This window comes from Thunnus thynnus, chromosome 4 (genome assembly GCF_963924715.1).
Source record: "Thunnus thynnus chromosome 4, fThuThy2.1, whole genome shotgun sequence".
NCBI classification, from domain to species: domain Eukaryota; kingdom Metazoa; phylum Chordata; class Actinopteri; order Scombriformes; family Scombridae; genus Thunnus; species Thunnus thynnus.
The window spans coordinates 4324955-4341559 of NC_089520.1; the positions used below are offsets into that span (position 1 = coordinate 4324955).

Consider the following 16605-nt stretch of genomic DNA (forward strand, 5'->3'; position numbering starts at 1 on the left):
CTAAACAAATTCTGGAGCGGTTCACTTTTGTGGTGGCAACGTGATCAGACCTCGATCTGATCTAACTACTAGACGTACTGAGTGAAATCAACAGTAGCTAGCAGCTAGCCGGAGACTGAGACAAGATCCGTCCTGGACTAACAATGAAGTGTGTTGTTTTCTTGATATTTGGGCAGACAGGAGCGTGTGTTTACGTTTTCGCTCAAACCCGAGACATATCTAACCAATGAGAGGAGAGAATGTTGATGCATTTTGGTTCTCTTGATTTTTTTCCTTTATGAAAAGAAACTGAACCAAGGGAACGCACCAAGTTTACCGACTTATCCACTGGATTTGAACCAGGTTTAGAAACACCTGTAGAATCGGCATTTAAACAGCGACTATCCTTCAACCAAGAGATCTGAGTGCCATGATGTCAACATGCATCACCAGTTCCTGAATGCCCCACGGTAACTGCACTCTAACATAAGCATGGATGAGTAAGCAAAAAGAAAATTTCCCTTCAGGGATAAATGAAATGTTGCATTATTAAAGCAGCAAGAAGTACAATAGAATAATACATCTTTGCTAACTTGATAGAACAGGTTGATCAATACTAATGAGTCAGTGACTACATGGTCAGATGCTGTCGTTTCTGGTTGTTGCAGTTAAAAATGACATAACATATCACTGGTCTACAAGACATATTGGACCCAGAGAGACAAAGACAGTGGGTCAGATTTTAATGTGTTACTGTGAGTGCACATAAAACCATTAAGATGCACTTTACTATCAGTTTAAGTTGGTTTGGCTTCATCTTGAATCGTTCTAAATGAATAAAATGCAGCAATATTAATAACGGTGACACATTCTTGAAGGCAACATTTATTCATTATGGCCTTCCAGTAAATATTCTATAATCAACAACTATAATAACGGTGCTTCATTTGATTAAATTAACAGGGGTGTCGAAACTCGGGTGTTTCAGCTTGTAGAATCCATCTCTCTCAGCAGTCACATTATTCATAATGTTGTTTTAATTCATTTTAATAATTAAACATATTCAGACTGGCTGCACTTCACCTCTTTTCATATTTCATAATAATTACAAGGGGGATTTAAAAGCATCATTTGAATAATTAACATTTACAGTGTCACATCATTTAGGCTAAATACTGAAATGTTGTTGGCAACATTTCCTCTCCCAAAAAACACAAATAATTTTAAGATGTTAATTAGGGAGGTAAAGACGGACAGTTTGCTCTCTTTAAATGCAGAAGTAACTTTCACTCAAAGAAATTTGATATCGGACAGCGATTTATTCTTGAGATTTTTTTGTGAAATGTAAACGTAACTTTTTGCAATGTTGTATTTTCTCTCTGTGAATGAGTTCAAATGTACTTGGATAATAAAGCTGAGTATTACACTAACTAATTTACAGAATATGATAATATAAGTCAATCAATTAGTCCGTCGTTCGAAAAATCTGCAATTTTAATATTGCATCTTATCATGTTGCATCCTGAGCTTTGAGAAACAGTGATCAACATTTTTCACCATTTTCTGACATTTTATAAAACAACTATTTGATTAATAAAGAAAATAATCATTAGATTAATCGATAATGAAAATTATTGTTCGTAGTAGCCCTACAATATCATTATTAGAAGAGCACAATCAACAATCTGCACAGTTGAAACAAATGTATTAACACAAATGAATGTACCTAAAATTAAACACCAAATTGCAACAGATATCCTGTAAAATACTTGAAAAATAACCTTATTTCATGAACTTGTAGAGAGTGTGAGTATGGTAATGAGTGGGGGCATATACTGTATGTGTGTGAATGTATATGTATGTGTGCATGGAGAAGGCAACAGCTACATAAATAATGAGTGTGCTGAGTGACTGAGACAATACTTGGTTCATTGGACAAATGAGAGCGTCAGTGCAGTTCAGTGTTTGATTCATGGCCTTAATAAGCTGCAGTGGTGTTACAGAGACTGAAGTTTCCACTCCTACAGTGTATACAGACCTCCCTGCTTACATACAGCCGCACCGCTAATGGCCTGAAAAAAAGTTGGTGTTTCTGCCAAGCAGCAACTACCACGGCGAGGATGAAGCCAATGAGGAAGTGCCTTCTACCTCTCTAGAAATACTATCAATCAATGTTTCCAACAAGTCATTATGGTCTCAACCTCTAAATTCAGGCTGTCTAATAAGTATGCTGGTCGTCATTGGGTGGGTGCCGCTCACTGTTCCCAGTAAGCTAGCGTTAGGTTGGGTCTGAGGTAGTGGAGCATGTTTCCAGAGTGTGAAAGGCAACATCCTGCACTCCCTTATCTGGAAGGTCCTGACTCCAATCCAAACCCACAGGTAACGTCACACCTCGCTACGTACATCTTCATATACAGTCTATGGTTTCTGCTACCAATTCACCTTCTTGACTTTCTATTACTGTATATTAAGTTGACCCTTTCACTGTTGTAATATGTAAAAAAGCAAGAATGTGTTCTTCTTAGCCTTGTTTTAATTTGAGAGTTAAGTCCTTTGTTACACCACTGGAAAGGGAAAAATCTGACCTCATACCAAAAGGAAATTAAATATGATTTATGTGTGTGTTTTATGATCACAGACACATTCATCTCTTTTGTTTGCTCCCTCCAAAGTTCAGAGTATAATAAGAATCCAGGACCAGGAAGGATTTCAGTATGTTCCAATATGCCAAATTTAGCAACGTTCAACCCTGGATCTACAGTTCCTCTGCTGGGCCGTGGTAGGTATTTCGGTAAATCTCAAAGTATTGGATTGCACTTAATAGGATCTTTAGATAAATTCCTTGAAATGTAAACGGATGTGAAGATGCATGACAAAGGAACAAACAACATGATACGTCTTAGAAAGTTGCAACGACAGCTCCAGTGCTGCTTTGAATAGATTCCCGAGTCTCTGAAACTATTCTGGAAGAAATATAAACACAAAGTCATCCAAAAGAGATTCTGTCATTGAGTGTTTTGATGATGGTGCTGGTCGTCTTCAGTCAACCCTCCTGTCCTGTATGTACATATTATTTTTCTCCGTGCATGTTTTTTCTTTTGTTACCGAACTATATCATCATTATCTCCTGCTCTGTATTCAGATGTCTAACAAACACACTGTGATCGTGCTGCTGCCTGATGGTCAGTTTGAACAGAAGGGTTATTAGTTGTGGCAGCATTAGTATTCAGCAATAAATAGTATTCAGAATCTGTGCTACAGTAAGTGTTTCTATAAAGTGAAAGGTTGCCATTGCTGCTGATATATTTAAACGTAAACATAAAACCTACCTGGCTTTTGATTAGAACATTTTATGGTCATTATTTCTTGTATTTAAATCATTTGTTTTACTGGATTCATGTTTTCAAGTGTTTTATTTCCTAATATCTATTTTTCATTGTCTTTTATCTGTTCTTATTCTTCTAGTTCTAGTTATTATGGTTCTTATTTTATTTTACATCTATTTTATTGGTTTTATTACATTTGAATCTTTTTCCATTTCTTGGAAAAAAATGTCTCAAATGTTTGTACTTTTTACATTTATTATGTCTTGTTATTTGCTTCTAAGTCACCTGTAAAGCATTTTAAATTGAACTACCCTGTACGGAAAGTGCTGTACAAATAAAGTTTGATTGATTGATGGATTGATGTAATAAAGCTATTGATCTCACTGACAATCAACACCCCGGTCTACTGCTCTATGCAGCTTTCAGTCATTGGGTTTCGATTCATTAATCAATATAGCGGACTCCTTATGTCCACTGACTCTCTCTCATGAGTAATACGACCAATCCAGAGCTAAAACACCAGTGAACACTGGACTAACATGCAACCACATAAAGAAAGACACATGGGTTGGCGATGTCACGTTAGCTATGAACACTTGATGAGTATCGAGGTTATGTTGCCCCCTACACAGAAACTACTTAATGCAACTTTCTCCAAGGAAAGACGATACGTTGTCAAAACCTTATAATTGTAAGAAACAAATAGACATCTGGTGACTATTTATACTATGTGTGCATTCTTAGCTTGGTAATGATATATGAGAAACACTGTGTGGTCTCTCATATTAGCTCACTTTATATTACCCCAAACATCTCATTGCTGATCTTGTGTGTAGCTCAGTTTTTCATTCAAGCACAAAACCAATTAAAGTATAGTATTCTCCTTACTGAAAAAAGAATAAGTGGCTATTTATTCTCCGCTTCGGCTGCCAGGTGCCTCCACACTTGATAAAACTGCCAAGAGCACGGAGCTAAGAAAAGTCAGTGTTTAAAAAAACATACAGCCACGGTTTTCCCAATATGGAGTTTTTTTCCCCCAACATAATCAGATGAAAGACCCATAAAAATCCATGATGTAATGTCTCTTTGATTATAGTTTGTTATCTACTGTTGTTGGGTAACTTGAGCAATTATCTGACTGGTCAAAGACTCTTTCCAACTGTGCTTCATATTCCTCTAAACTGTGACCTGCTGTGCTTTGTTGGTTGCTATGCCAACCCGTGTGGAGAAGAAGGAGCCAGTAATGTTTCTTGTGTCTTCAGTTTTTTATCCTTCTGCATGTATACATTAAGAGAAGAAGAAGTGTGGTATACGTGTATTCATTACTGTAATGATTAGCATGTTAGTTGTATAAATGTTATGCATGTTGCGTAACAGAAAGATGCCCTTGCAGTTATTAAAGGATAAAGCTGCTGATATTCTATATTTCTCTTGGAGTTTGGAGCCAAACCAACAATGAACTGATCTACTAACAAGTGTTGTGTGTGAACCCAAAGCCTGATTTATCTTATTCCTCTGTGGAACATGTCACCCAGTGCAGCGGTTTGGCTCATTGATGTATTTTTAATAGTTTTTGGACAACAATTGAGGTCTACGGCACAGAAGATAAGATATATCAGGCTTTGGATAAACACTCTGCACATGAGATTTGTTGACAATAAGAAAAACATAGAAAATCAGCAGCCATATCCTTTAAAATGAGATGTTCTACGCTGTAAAAATGTGCACACACACAACACAAAGTTCTTCGTTTAAGGTTTTGACAATCTCACTGTTCCTATATTAGGAAAGTTGCTGCATTTCCTTCTTTCTTTCAGCTAATCTCAAAGTTATATAACTCAATTTGAGAAGGCAGCTTCTGCTCAAACAGGCTTCTTTCCAAACACCATACAACCACAACATGAGCAGGTGTTCCACTGGTGAGTATTTAAATGTTCTCACGCGCCTTGTTAGCGTTTTCAAACATGATTTTTCGCTTAAAACTTCAGCCTAAGACATCACTCAGTTGAGCTCTTTGACAAACGTAAGGGACACTTGATCTGCTTGACCTTACATGGTACTGGTTCAATTTTAATGTAGCCTAGTTTAAATGTTTCATAACATCCATCATGAACACTTGAGATACATCAAATTCTTGAGCAGATACTCAAACACATCCTGACCCAAATCATCCACATTTGGTCCGAATCCCATCTGTGTAAACGAGAGACACGCATTTAATGACTGAGAAATAAAAGCTGTACTTGATGAACCAGACTGATAACTAAAACAGCTGGTGACTTCACAGACTACAGAGTGAACTAAAAACAATAAAGAAATAAGAGAAGAGTTGTATGAATACTTTTACCAGCCTGTAAGTGAATATTCTAGTTTTTTCTCACAGCATCTGTTTGAGAGACAAAAACGAGTGGAGGTGAATGACGCAAAAGGGTTCAATCAAATTTGTGACATAATGATTTACCAACTGACCACTGCACCCACACCCAGCTATTCGCCTTTTCATAATCATATTATTAAAATTAGAATTAAAAGCTCTCATTTAGGCTTCTTCCTTTTTCCTCTGTCTGACAACAGATTGTTAACACAGCATGGTGAGGAAATGGAAAACAAAAGGGAGGGGTTTTTTTTCACTGGAAGCAATTAAGATAATTTATTGCAACTGGGTGAATAATTTTAATATCGAATCTATGGCTGCACAGACACTTAAAGATTTGGAAAGGCTGCCTGACTGGAACCACTCTCATCTGCTAATTAGGCCCACGACAAAAAGATTAAAAAAAAGACATCACTGTTTGTCACCCACTGATAAGCTCATTATTTTCTTTTCTTTGTTCTCTCTGTTGTGTCTTCTCTGACCAATCAAAGCAGGTCACAGCAGTCATATCACTGTAGGGAGCAGTCACGGTGGTGTTAACTTTGAGTTAAAAAGTGTAAATGCTGCTTTTCTCTTCTGAAAGTTTCCACGTTTAAAATGGTGAAATGAATCAAGCTGGCTCGTATTTTTCAATAATACAGAATTAAAGAGGACCTATTATGCTCATTTCAGCTCTACTAGAGTAGCTCTGCATGATTCAAAATTCAAAAAACTCCTGGTTTATCTTATACTGGCCCTTAATATACACAGTTTCTCTTACACTCCGTTTTAGCTCCTGTCTCTTTAAGGCCCGCCTCCCGATGAGCCCACTCTGCTCTGATTGGCCAGCTTTATGCATCAGAGTTGTGTAACTTTACCGTCATTGCAAACCAAACACTTCCTGCTTTACTGCTTCAAATTAAAAGCTTTTACATGACTAACTAATGGGAGACTTTTATTGTGAAGAATTAACAGGAAGTAAAAATGTGTTCCTCACTGACTTAGCGGAGCTTTGTTAGTGGCGCTAAAAACTGGTTGAAACAACAACATATGAAAAAACATAAAAGTGGAAAGAGGCTTAAAAATCCTGTTTTTGCTTTTATTACGCATTTAATTTTAGAAAATTAAAGTGTTTATGAATAAACTACCTTACGAAGGAGGTCCCCAAACTGGAGTCTCCCAGATCATAGACGACTGTGCTGACTACTGAGTTAAAACTTTACTCTCACCTCTTTGCAGACAGACCTCTAACTAACAAATATTTAAAAAAATATTTGTATGAAACAAATATTCGTAAAAAACCCCACTATTTGTGCTTTGCTGAATAATGTATTTGTATTCGGGCACACCCCTTGTTCAGTCTGAAGCTGCTGCTTTTTGCTCACAGGGATTACTTCTACATACGTTTACCTCGTCAGTTGACACGTCGACCACTTTTAACATGAACATCCGACATTGTGACATTATATATATGTCTGACAATAAGAAAAAGCATAATACATCCCCTTTAATAATACACAGTAATACAAACACAACTTTGGAGCAGGCTTCAGTAGGATTAGCGTTAATTCAGCCTCTAAACCAGGCTGAACATAAACCACCAGTTCAGAAAAAGGAAGTACATACACAGTTTGAACTTAAAGTGAAGGCTAAAGAGGAGTGGACTCTGGAGAGACTGCCATCTGCTCCTGCAACTTCCCAAAACAAAATTAAACTTTAATAAAGTGAAGAGATTCAAGCGCCGAGCAGGTGCAGAGAGCTATTACATATTTTTAACTAGAATCCCTACAGAGAGAGAGTAATAGAAAATACACTTCTGTATTTATTTTAAGTGAGTACAAAGTTCAGTGTGCTGTTTGTACTTTTTAAGTTTCTACATAAGAACATCTCAATTAAAGACAGTGTAACAGCTAAATGAAGTCTTGAGGAGCAAAGCATTTAAGCATTTTAAGATTAAGGAACATAGTTAAGGCTCAGAGAGATGGGAACCGTTTTAAATAATTCATTTAAGTCAACGTAATGGTTTCCATCTACATGCATCTCAAACAACAAAAGGAAAGTTTGGATAGCTCTCACTTCAGACAGCCAGCTGCTGTTATATAGTATTTATGTGAGATACAGAGCTGGTGATCAACGTCACTGCTTGTCTTGTGATGTTATTTTGTGCCTCTGTGTCTCTAATTGCTGGAGAGAGCGACAGCAAAAGGAACAAACATTTTAAAATAAAAACAACCTAAAAATATATCATAAGCTTAGCTGCTATAAATGTCTGAGACGGTATTTTAAAACAGCATAATACTTATCTCATTAACAGACTTCAGAGGAGATCACAACTGCTTGTTCACGCATCAAAATCACAGCCTGTGACTTAAAATTTGAAAAAAAAAAGAAGCTGCTGTCAAAGTCACAGTATATCATATCTAACTCAGGCGTATTTCAGTTTAAAAAGGAGCATTTCACAGAGTTTCTTGTGATTAAGCTCACTAACTGAGAAGAAACGTATTCATATGTAATATCAGATGAAAGTTGTTGGTAAGCTGACAGCTCTTAGTGGACTCCGCTGTACGAGGGGGGGACCTGAAAATACGCTATCAATAGCACGGGAGTGAGGTGTGATTATCGGATGTGTCACTAGGTGGCGTATGGCTACAGCTTGGTCAAAACTAAAATTGTGAAAGGGAGAAGATTCGCCACCGTGGAAGAAACGCAGGACACGGCATCAAAAGATGACTACAGGAAAAGTTAACAGGAACGAGAGAAGCGCTGGACGAGTACATCGCATCTCTAGGAGAAAACTTTGAAGGGGATTAGAAAGGTACTGCTGAAACATTTATAATAACTGCCTCCACTTGTACATACTTCTATCTCTGATTCATCTACGACTGACCCAAACACAACTGTTGAACATCAGTAAACCAAACAGCAGCTCCATTAAGAAGCCCTTACTTTAAGATTCTGACAGACTAACATCAAAACAGACCTTTAACCTTTTTTTTTTTTTGATAAATCAAACTATTTATCTAAATAAACTCTACTGCAGCTGCTAGAAATACCTACATAAAAAAAATCCTAAAAACTAAACAGGCCAGTAATAACATTTGATTTTCTCCTCCTTGGGCTGCAACTAACAAATATTTTCATTATTAATTATTCTGCCTATTATTTTCTCCATTAATCATTTGTTCTATAAAACATTTCTAAAGCACAAGGTCATCAAGTTGATGCTTGTTTTCTTTGAGCTACTATACAAAACCCGACAATAAATCTTACTGTAAGAAAAGGAAAAGCAGCTAATTCCCCAATTTTAGAAGCTGGAAGCATCAAATAAATATTTAGCTTTTTTTGCTTGATAAATGACTTAAACGATTGACTGATTATCAAAATAGTCGCTGATCCATTTTCTGTCAATCAACTAATCATTGAAGCTCCATCTTTAACAAAGATAAAGAGATTTTTGGGTGGATTCTTAGATTCTTACCCTGATGGTCACATTAGTTTATTAATAAATCCACCCTGATTGTGAATGAGTCACTGTGCACAATGCAGAGGACAATAAGAGACGAGAATGACAGAGAGGTTTCTAGTCAGTGAAGGTTGGTGGCTAATCAGTGTAAATTAAAAGGCTTTTTATTATTCAGTACCGTTTGGGAGGATCAATATCTCATCTAATATCTTATCTCGATCCTCAGGGCCCCTTCAGCATCAGACTGTGGTCATTAGCTTGGGACACACACACACAGACAAATCCTCAAGAGCACAGGCATTAAAGGACACAACAGAGATACACACACTCACACTCACACAAAACACACAACTGAAGGATATTGGGAGTACTAATGTAATTATGAAGTCTAAATGTTCCTGTGTTAATGCGGTTGATCCTGCCAGCAGTGGAGATCTATACTAACTCAATAATAGGACATCAGACCGGAGACAGTGTGTGTGTGTGTATTTATGAGTATGTGTGTCACAGATTTATAAGTTGTCACAAAGTCTGACCCCTAATGTTGAATCATTAGTTAAGAAGTCGAATCACTTTTTTTTTTTTTTTTAGCTGTGTCATTATAGCACGGTAGACTATAAAATTTTACAACCAAGTCTCTAAATCACCAAAATACAAAACTGTAATTAAAATAGAGAAGGTTAACAGAGATTAGAGCAACATAGAGCAACCTGACTGGTTTCTGTTGGCAGCTTTCAGCACTGGTGCTGAAAGTTAGCAAAGTCGGCTAAACGACATTTGAATCTACTGTTCAGCAGCCGACAGGAAAGACACTCTGTGGTTAAAACTGAACTACGACCAGGAAACACACTTTCTGGTTGTCTTACTGCCTATAAATTAGGGCTGTAGTCTGCTGGTCGACTGGTTGATATGCTCTCGTCTGACTGAATTCTCATTGGTCGAATAATCTCCGTGTTATTTTCATAAGGAGAAAAGTGCTACATCAACAGCTTTCCAAGATTAATCCATTATTTCCTGTGGCGGGAGGGACACACTAACAAATTACCTGTGGTTACTTGTGTTTTCACAACTTTGAACTCGCCCAAGCTAATGGAGACTGCTGGGTCTAACTGTACTCAACGTTTACTGAATCAGTGTCTACTATAATTATCACAACAAGAACCCCCGTCAGGGCAAGAAAATATTTTTTGATGCCAAAAATAATAAATAACGCTGCTCCAGTACGCGACTAATCGATTAGTTGAAGATTATGTACGATTTCAGTCGACCAAGATTTTCTTCGGTTGACTACAGCCCTTCTATAAATCAGGGCTGTCCCCGACTCCGGATATTCAGTCGACTCTAGAGTCGGCATGAGAATATGAGGCGTATTCTCATCTGTATTTATATTTATCTTGTTACATATATTTCATTCTTATAGGCCTTCATACTAAATAACATTATACATTTCTGTTTCTTTCTTCAATACAGCCTCCTATGACAAATATTAATGTCTCCCTGCTCTAAACTGATATACCAGTCTACGTGAGTCTCATGTTTTACCTGTAAGACTCGTGTTTTAGTGCCGTTGTTCATCATTTATGATTTGAAGGTGTCAGATTTCCACAGTCAGAGAAATTAAAAAGTGTGCATAATGGTATTAGTTCAGTTAAAATCCAAGTGCAGCATGGAGCGTCTCTCCTGCCGGCTGCTGACAGCGTTGTCAGGTGAAGAGTTAGTCACACTGGATTAGAGGAGGAGACGTAGAGACGCCGGGACACGTCTGTTTAAACAGGAGTTTAGCTGACTTCGCTGCATTTCACACCGGAGCTGAGAGCTTGGAGCAGGAAACAGTCGTCACGCTGTCCTCCGTTTCCGACTTCCCTCTCTCTGTTCTCATCATGTTTATGTATTTTGGTCATTTAGAAATGAGAATCAAATAATAAAAAAATACAAGTTAACAAGTGTATAATGACATGGCTAAAATAAAAAGTTAACGATTCCAGAGTTGAGAGTTTTAGGGGGCAGTCCTACTGTAAATGTGATTTTTTTCACATCACAAATGATGATCAAAGGCATTAAAATGTGAGTCTTACAGGTAAAACATGACACCTGACATGCAGTTGTTCTAGGAGTTTAAGTGTGGGACGGCGGCTTTGCAGGTGTGCAGGACTTTTCTGTAACTGGGTGGAGATCATGAATAATATACTTCTCATTGTAGATAAGGTGTATTGAAGAAAATCATCAGTAATAATAAAACAAAATCTGAAGTTTGTCTGTGCTTAGTGAACAAAAAGTGAAGGTGTTTTCTAAAATCATACTCTGCAGACGAAGGTGTTCTTTGGAATCAAGGGCCACGATGACAGCAAAGCACTCTGAGTTCTGAGGTAAAATAATGAAAAGTCTTATCTTAATATATTTATATTAATATTAAATGGCTCAGACCAACGCGTTTGGCCGGAAGGTGTCATCACTCCATGTTCAATATTCATAAAAATAAATGCATAGCTATAAGAAAAAGTAAGAACCACAAGCACATGACAAGCTATAATAGAGAAGTCGAATGGAACAACTTCAACCCAAGACGTTAAATATTTGACCTCAACTGGTGACTCAGCATGTGTGTGCATGCATCTGTCTGCATGTTCATGTCTACTGTGTTCAGCTTAAAGTCTCATGCTGTGGTTGTATATTAAGTGGGTGTATGTGTGTACATTCTGCTTCTGCTTGTACGCCCTGTGTGTGTATGTTTAAATCAACATCATTAATCAGCCGGTGTTCAGTCCACCTGTACGTTGTTACTCTGCAGGCAGCTCATTACACTGTGTTTTAACTACAATTATCTATGACTGCGTTCAGTCCCCAGTCACCATCCAAATGCTGCCGATTCCTGTAGGTGGATGTTACTGCTACTACACTCCAATGTCCTCAATATAAATCTCATTAGATGTTGTGCAGGAGCTGTAATATTATGACAATAACTTCCACAGTAGCTTTGCTTACATCAGGAAGGTATAACAAGTGTTTAGATGCTCAGGGGTTTGCATTACTGGAGTCACACAGAGCAAACACACACACACATCCAAACTTAATGTGCTCTAGTGTCTCATTGGGGTTAATTCTTTGTGTATAAAAACAAACACATAAAACGCACCCACAGACTGCCAGCACCAGTGAACTGAGTCCAACTCTCATTACGACTCCTTTCCAAGTACCCGATACATCCAACGCTTACAACTCCCACACTGCAATAAAAAAAGAGACTCCAAACAGACTGATACATCGCTAACATTATCTCTCAAAAAATGACTCAAAATCACTCCAGCAGAGGGTAATGCATTCATTGTATTAAGTGGGACCATGACATAATTTTGTTGGATCTGCTGGCCACCAAATTATCAACAGAAGTTGCTCCTCCAGCCTGATATAGTGCCCGTTTGTCCCGGTAATTGCATTCACCTCCAAGGTTTAAATTCATTCACAGCTGTGTCCTTACTCAGGGACAACTCTTCTGATGTCTGCAAACACATCATGACGGGTCTAATGGTTCCTCCGAACACAGCCAGGAAATGTTACAGATGCCTGAAATTTGAGGACACAACAGGTGCGTCCTTTGCAGCCCTCTAAAGCCAAAAATCCACTGTGAGCTGGTCACTCGTTTGCATCGGTCACTGAAAAATACATCAAACTAGACGGATCAATTAAAAGTTACAGCAACATGTAAATCATGAAAAGCAGGCAAAAAACCAGTGTTTGTTCTTGTCAACAGTCTGGATAGATGATATACTACATACACTGTTAATCTAATAACACTGGGATAAAGAATTTTAAGTTATAAATATTTACCATCACAAATTTTCCTTCATTTGTTAAAGGTAAACTTTGCAACTCGTACTGTAAACTCTGCTACCACAGACCTTGCCTGAGTTAACCTCTGGTATTAAACACATCATCAAATGATCGAGGGCAAGTTCCTGGTGGTGCATCATAGCCTCTAAGAGACCCCACCCCCCACCCCAAAATAAAAACTTCTCTATGCAACAGAAAACCAGCAGATTGTTGGTTTTGAGGGCAGGAGTTGAGAAGTGAGAACAGATATATAACACTGTATAATACACATAAACACATGCGAGTGTACACAGATATCCTCCAGTTCACAGGTATGTCAGTGTGATGGTCACGCTGCGCCCTCTAGTGGATACAAAAAGAAACTCTACAGCTGCACCTGTTTGATGATTCTGAGAACATGCAGCTGATTCGTAGAATGATTGTTATTTTTATTAAGTGTTATCCTAAAGAACTTCCAAATCATTTAATGTCAAGGATGTTAAACAGGTATGAACTGTTCAATGTTTCCTCTGGGGGTTTCGGAAGAGTCTCAGCAGCCAGACATCTCTCCATTCTCCGTTCAAGAGCAGCTGAGATTGACACTAACATGAGAGTAGCTGGTCCATCTTAAAGGTCAGTCCACCTTAAGTGAGCCTGGTCAGGTTAGGCTAACCCATTGTTGCTAGCTTCGCGGCTAACACCCTTCACTCTTCCAGCAGTTGGAGAAACAACAGACAAGACTTTTCTTGCTCTTGAGAAGCTGCAGCATTTATTAACTGACACACCGTACATTTACTACTAACTGTTAACCTTCTGCGCCGCTCGCATTCACCGTCACTTTTCTGCCGCTAGCTCAACCACACGCTCACTACGCACACACATTACGCACTGCCCTATTCTTTAACAGAGCTAGGCTACTCTTATAACAGTAGCTTTCACGTAGATGTCCTTTATAGAGTGAATGTGTGAAATTTTAGCAGTGGTGCTGCAGAATGAATAGAGGGGAAACACTGTTGTTAAACTGCTTAAACTCACTGAACTCAAAGTCTTCATCACCTGTTTGATATGACGAGAGCAACTCAGAACAGTGAACGGGTGAATCTTAGTAATTAAGGTGATTAAGTATTAAATCTGAGACATAACCAGTAATTTTTTTCTGACCATAGATTCCAAGAAAGCTTTACACTCCATCAGGAAGGACAAATGTCATGACAATTGGCGTGATAACTCTAGTGTGTGTCAACGGTGTAACTTTTTTTGTTTTACAATAGTGACAGCATGTTCCTCATGAGCTGGTTCCTCTTCCACTGTTTTCAGTAAACTGGGAGCCAATTCCTCATCGTCTTTGTCAGACGTGATGATCCACAGTATCTCTGTTTGTTGATTGATATCTGACTTGACACTTTTTATCGTACATGATTGATCACAGGACAGGGCGAAATGCAAGGAGATTAAAACATGAGACCTGCATCACCTGCAAAAACTACATGTTATCTCATACTGCAATGGACTGTCAGTACCAGATGCTTCAAGTAGAGCTAGCTAGCGTTAGCTACCCGGCAGGCAGGGACAGACTAAACTAAGTAGAATCTGCACACTGTTCATTGGACTCATAACCAGAGATGATACCTCACAAACAAACAAACTGAGAGCTCAGATCAGTGTCTTTTGTCAGTATATCACTCTCGTGGTTGTGACCGATAAATTCACTATGAGTCAGCCGGAGCCAGCTAACCACACAGAGTCACGACACATCTTGTAAAAACAAAAATTCAAATTCCTTTGCTTTAATGCTCAGTCCTAATCCATCACTACTGTATGTGAGTGTTCTTAAAGGGTCTTACTTTTCATAGTACCAGCTTCTTCCTCATCCTCATCCTCAGGGTTGATGACCATGGTGCCGAGCTGTGACTGCAAGGTTCCCGTGTCCTCGTGTTGGATCATGGTCCGTGCCGTACTGCCTCGAGAACTTGAACCAGCGGCCCGGATGGTTCCTGAGTCGCCGGTCCCCGCTCGCACCATGGTCCCCTGGTCAACCTCATCATCATCCTGAAACGCACAGGCAGAAGGGAAGTGAAATAATTGTCCTGTAAACTGCAATATAATTTCATTAAAATGAGTGTTTGTTAAAGTTTCAGTTAAGTTAAGTTTCCCGCCTTTTTAAGTTCTAGTTACTTGTTTTATAAGTTAAATCAGGTAAATGAATGTAATACAGAAGTTGATGATGTTTTAGGGTTGTAGAACATTTGTCATCAATATCAAAGTGCTCAAAGAAAATTTAGCAACCATCTCAAATTCCGTCTTTGAACGCTTCTACAGCCTCGGATAACTTCTCCACTCCCCAGTTGTCTTTGTTTTAAGATTCTTTAAGTCTGTACCGAGTTGTCATCATCTTCTGCATCTTGTTCTCGCTGTTCTGCCTCCTCTTGTCTCTTCAGTTTGATCTCCATGGCATCTGTGATTAAGGCCCTGAGGATGGAACTGGACTTGGCTGACTTGATAAATGGATGCTGAAAGGAGGGAAGACAAAGAAAGAGAGAGAAAGATTAAACTGACAAGAGAAGTCGACAGCTTCCGACACATTTTCTGTTTTCTTTATAAGCTGCTTTTGACTCATTTTAATGGCTCTAAACCATATTAAAAATGCAACTTTTCTCACTACAATTCATGTAAACGTGTTATAGCCAAATTAAGATTATTATAGTGTAATATACAATTAACACAGCTACTGCAGAATACTCAATCCCGTATTTTCCTTGGTAATATAAAGGCTTGATTTCTGACCAAATACAGGCTGCCAAATAGTCAAATCAGTAGCAGCAGCAGGGTTATTACATCGTTACCTGTAGAAGCTGCGTGGCCGTCGCTCTGTTTTCTGGGTTTTTCACTAAACACTGGCTGACAAAGTCTCTGAACGGTTGAGACCACTGATCTGGGTTCCGAAACGTCGGGGGAGGGTTGGTGGGAATCATGAAGATGGCCTGGAAGAGGAAACACAATTCAGTACATTCAAGATGAAGGTGTGCAAGCAGAGACATAAACTTAGCTGATAATACTTTAATTAGTTGATTGCTCACACTCAAAATATTTCATTCAAACACTCTTTCTGTCTTCATAAAGCAAACTGACTCTCTAACACACAGGTTCTCAAAGTCTGACCCTCGGGGCCAATTTCAAACAGTGATAATTTGAGTTTTTTGTCTGTATGTCCAGTGTTGTTCAACATATAGCAAATATCTGTGCATGAATGGAGAGTTGAGAGTGTTGGTGTTCCAGGAATATAAGACTGACAATTAGTGATGTCATAAAGATGATAAAAGTACATATTAATGGATTTTGTCACTCCTGTTATTATCTTTGTTCCTCGTCTTACTTCGATTTGGAGGATATTCATACTCTCAGTTTTAGAACTACAGTTCCCATAATGCTTTGGGGGGATGTTAACATATATAGCGTTGCTATGGATTCAGTGAGTTAGCTGCATGCTACAACTTTTTTTTAAACTTGTTTTTAGCATACATTTGTTTATATTTTGTCAAACTGGCTCCATTAAAAGTATGCTGAGTTAAATATTATCACTTCCTGTTTGTAACATACTCATGGATGTACAGATGGATCACTGCGATACTGAAGAAAACTAAAAAATGTGATGATTCTCATGCCTCGTGAATAAACAT

The 16605-nt window shown here is 38.3% G+C and overlaps 1 protein-coding gene across 1 annotated transcript in view; it reads right to left on the reverse strand.

The window, feature by feature from the left end:
- Positions 1-16605, reverse strand: part of LOC137180940 (serine/threonine-protein kinase 4-like) — a 43435-nt gene that overhangs the window by 15344 nt on the left and 11486 nt on the right. Inside the window, exons 7-9 of the mRNA XM_067586250.1 lie at positions 15772-15909; positions 15307-15438; positions 14773-14977 (exon numbers count right to left, since the gene is read on the reverse strand). Of these exons, the coding sequence (XP_067442351.1) occupies positions 14773-14977; positions 15307-15438; positions 15772-15909 (475 nt within the window). The remainder of the gene's footprint in view (positions 1-14772; positions 14978-15306; positions 15439-15771; positions 15910-16605) is intronic.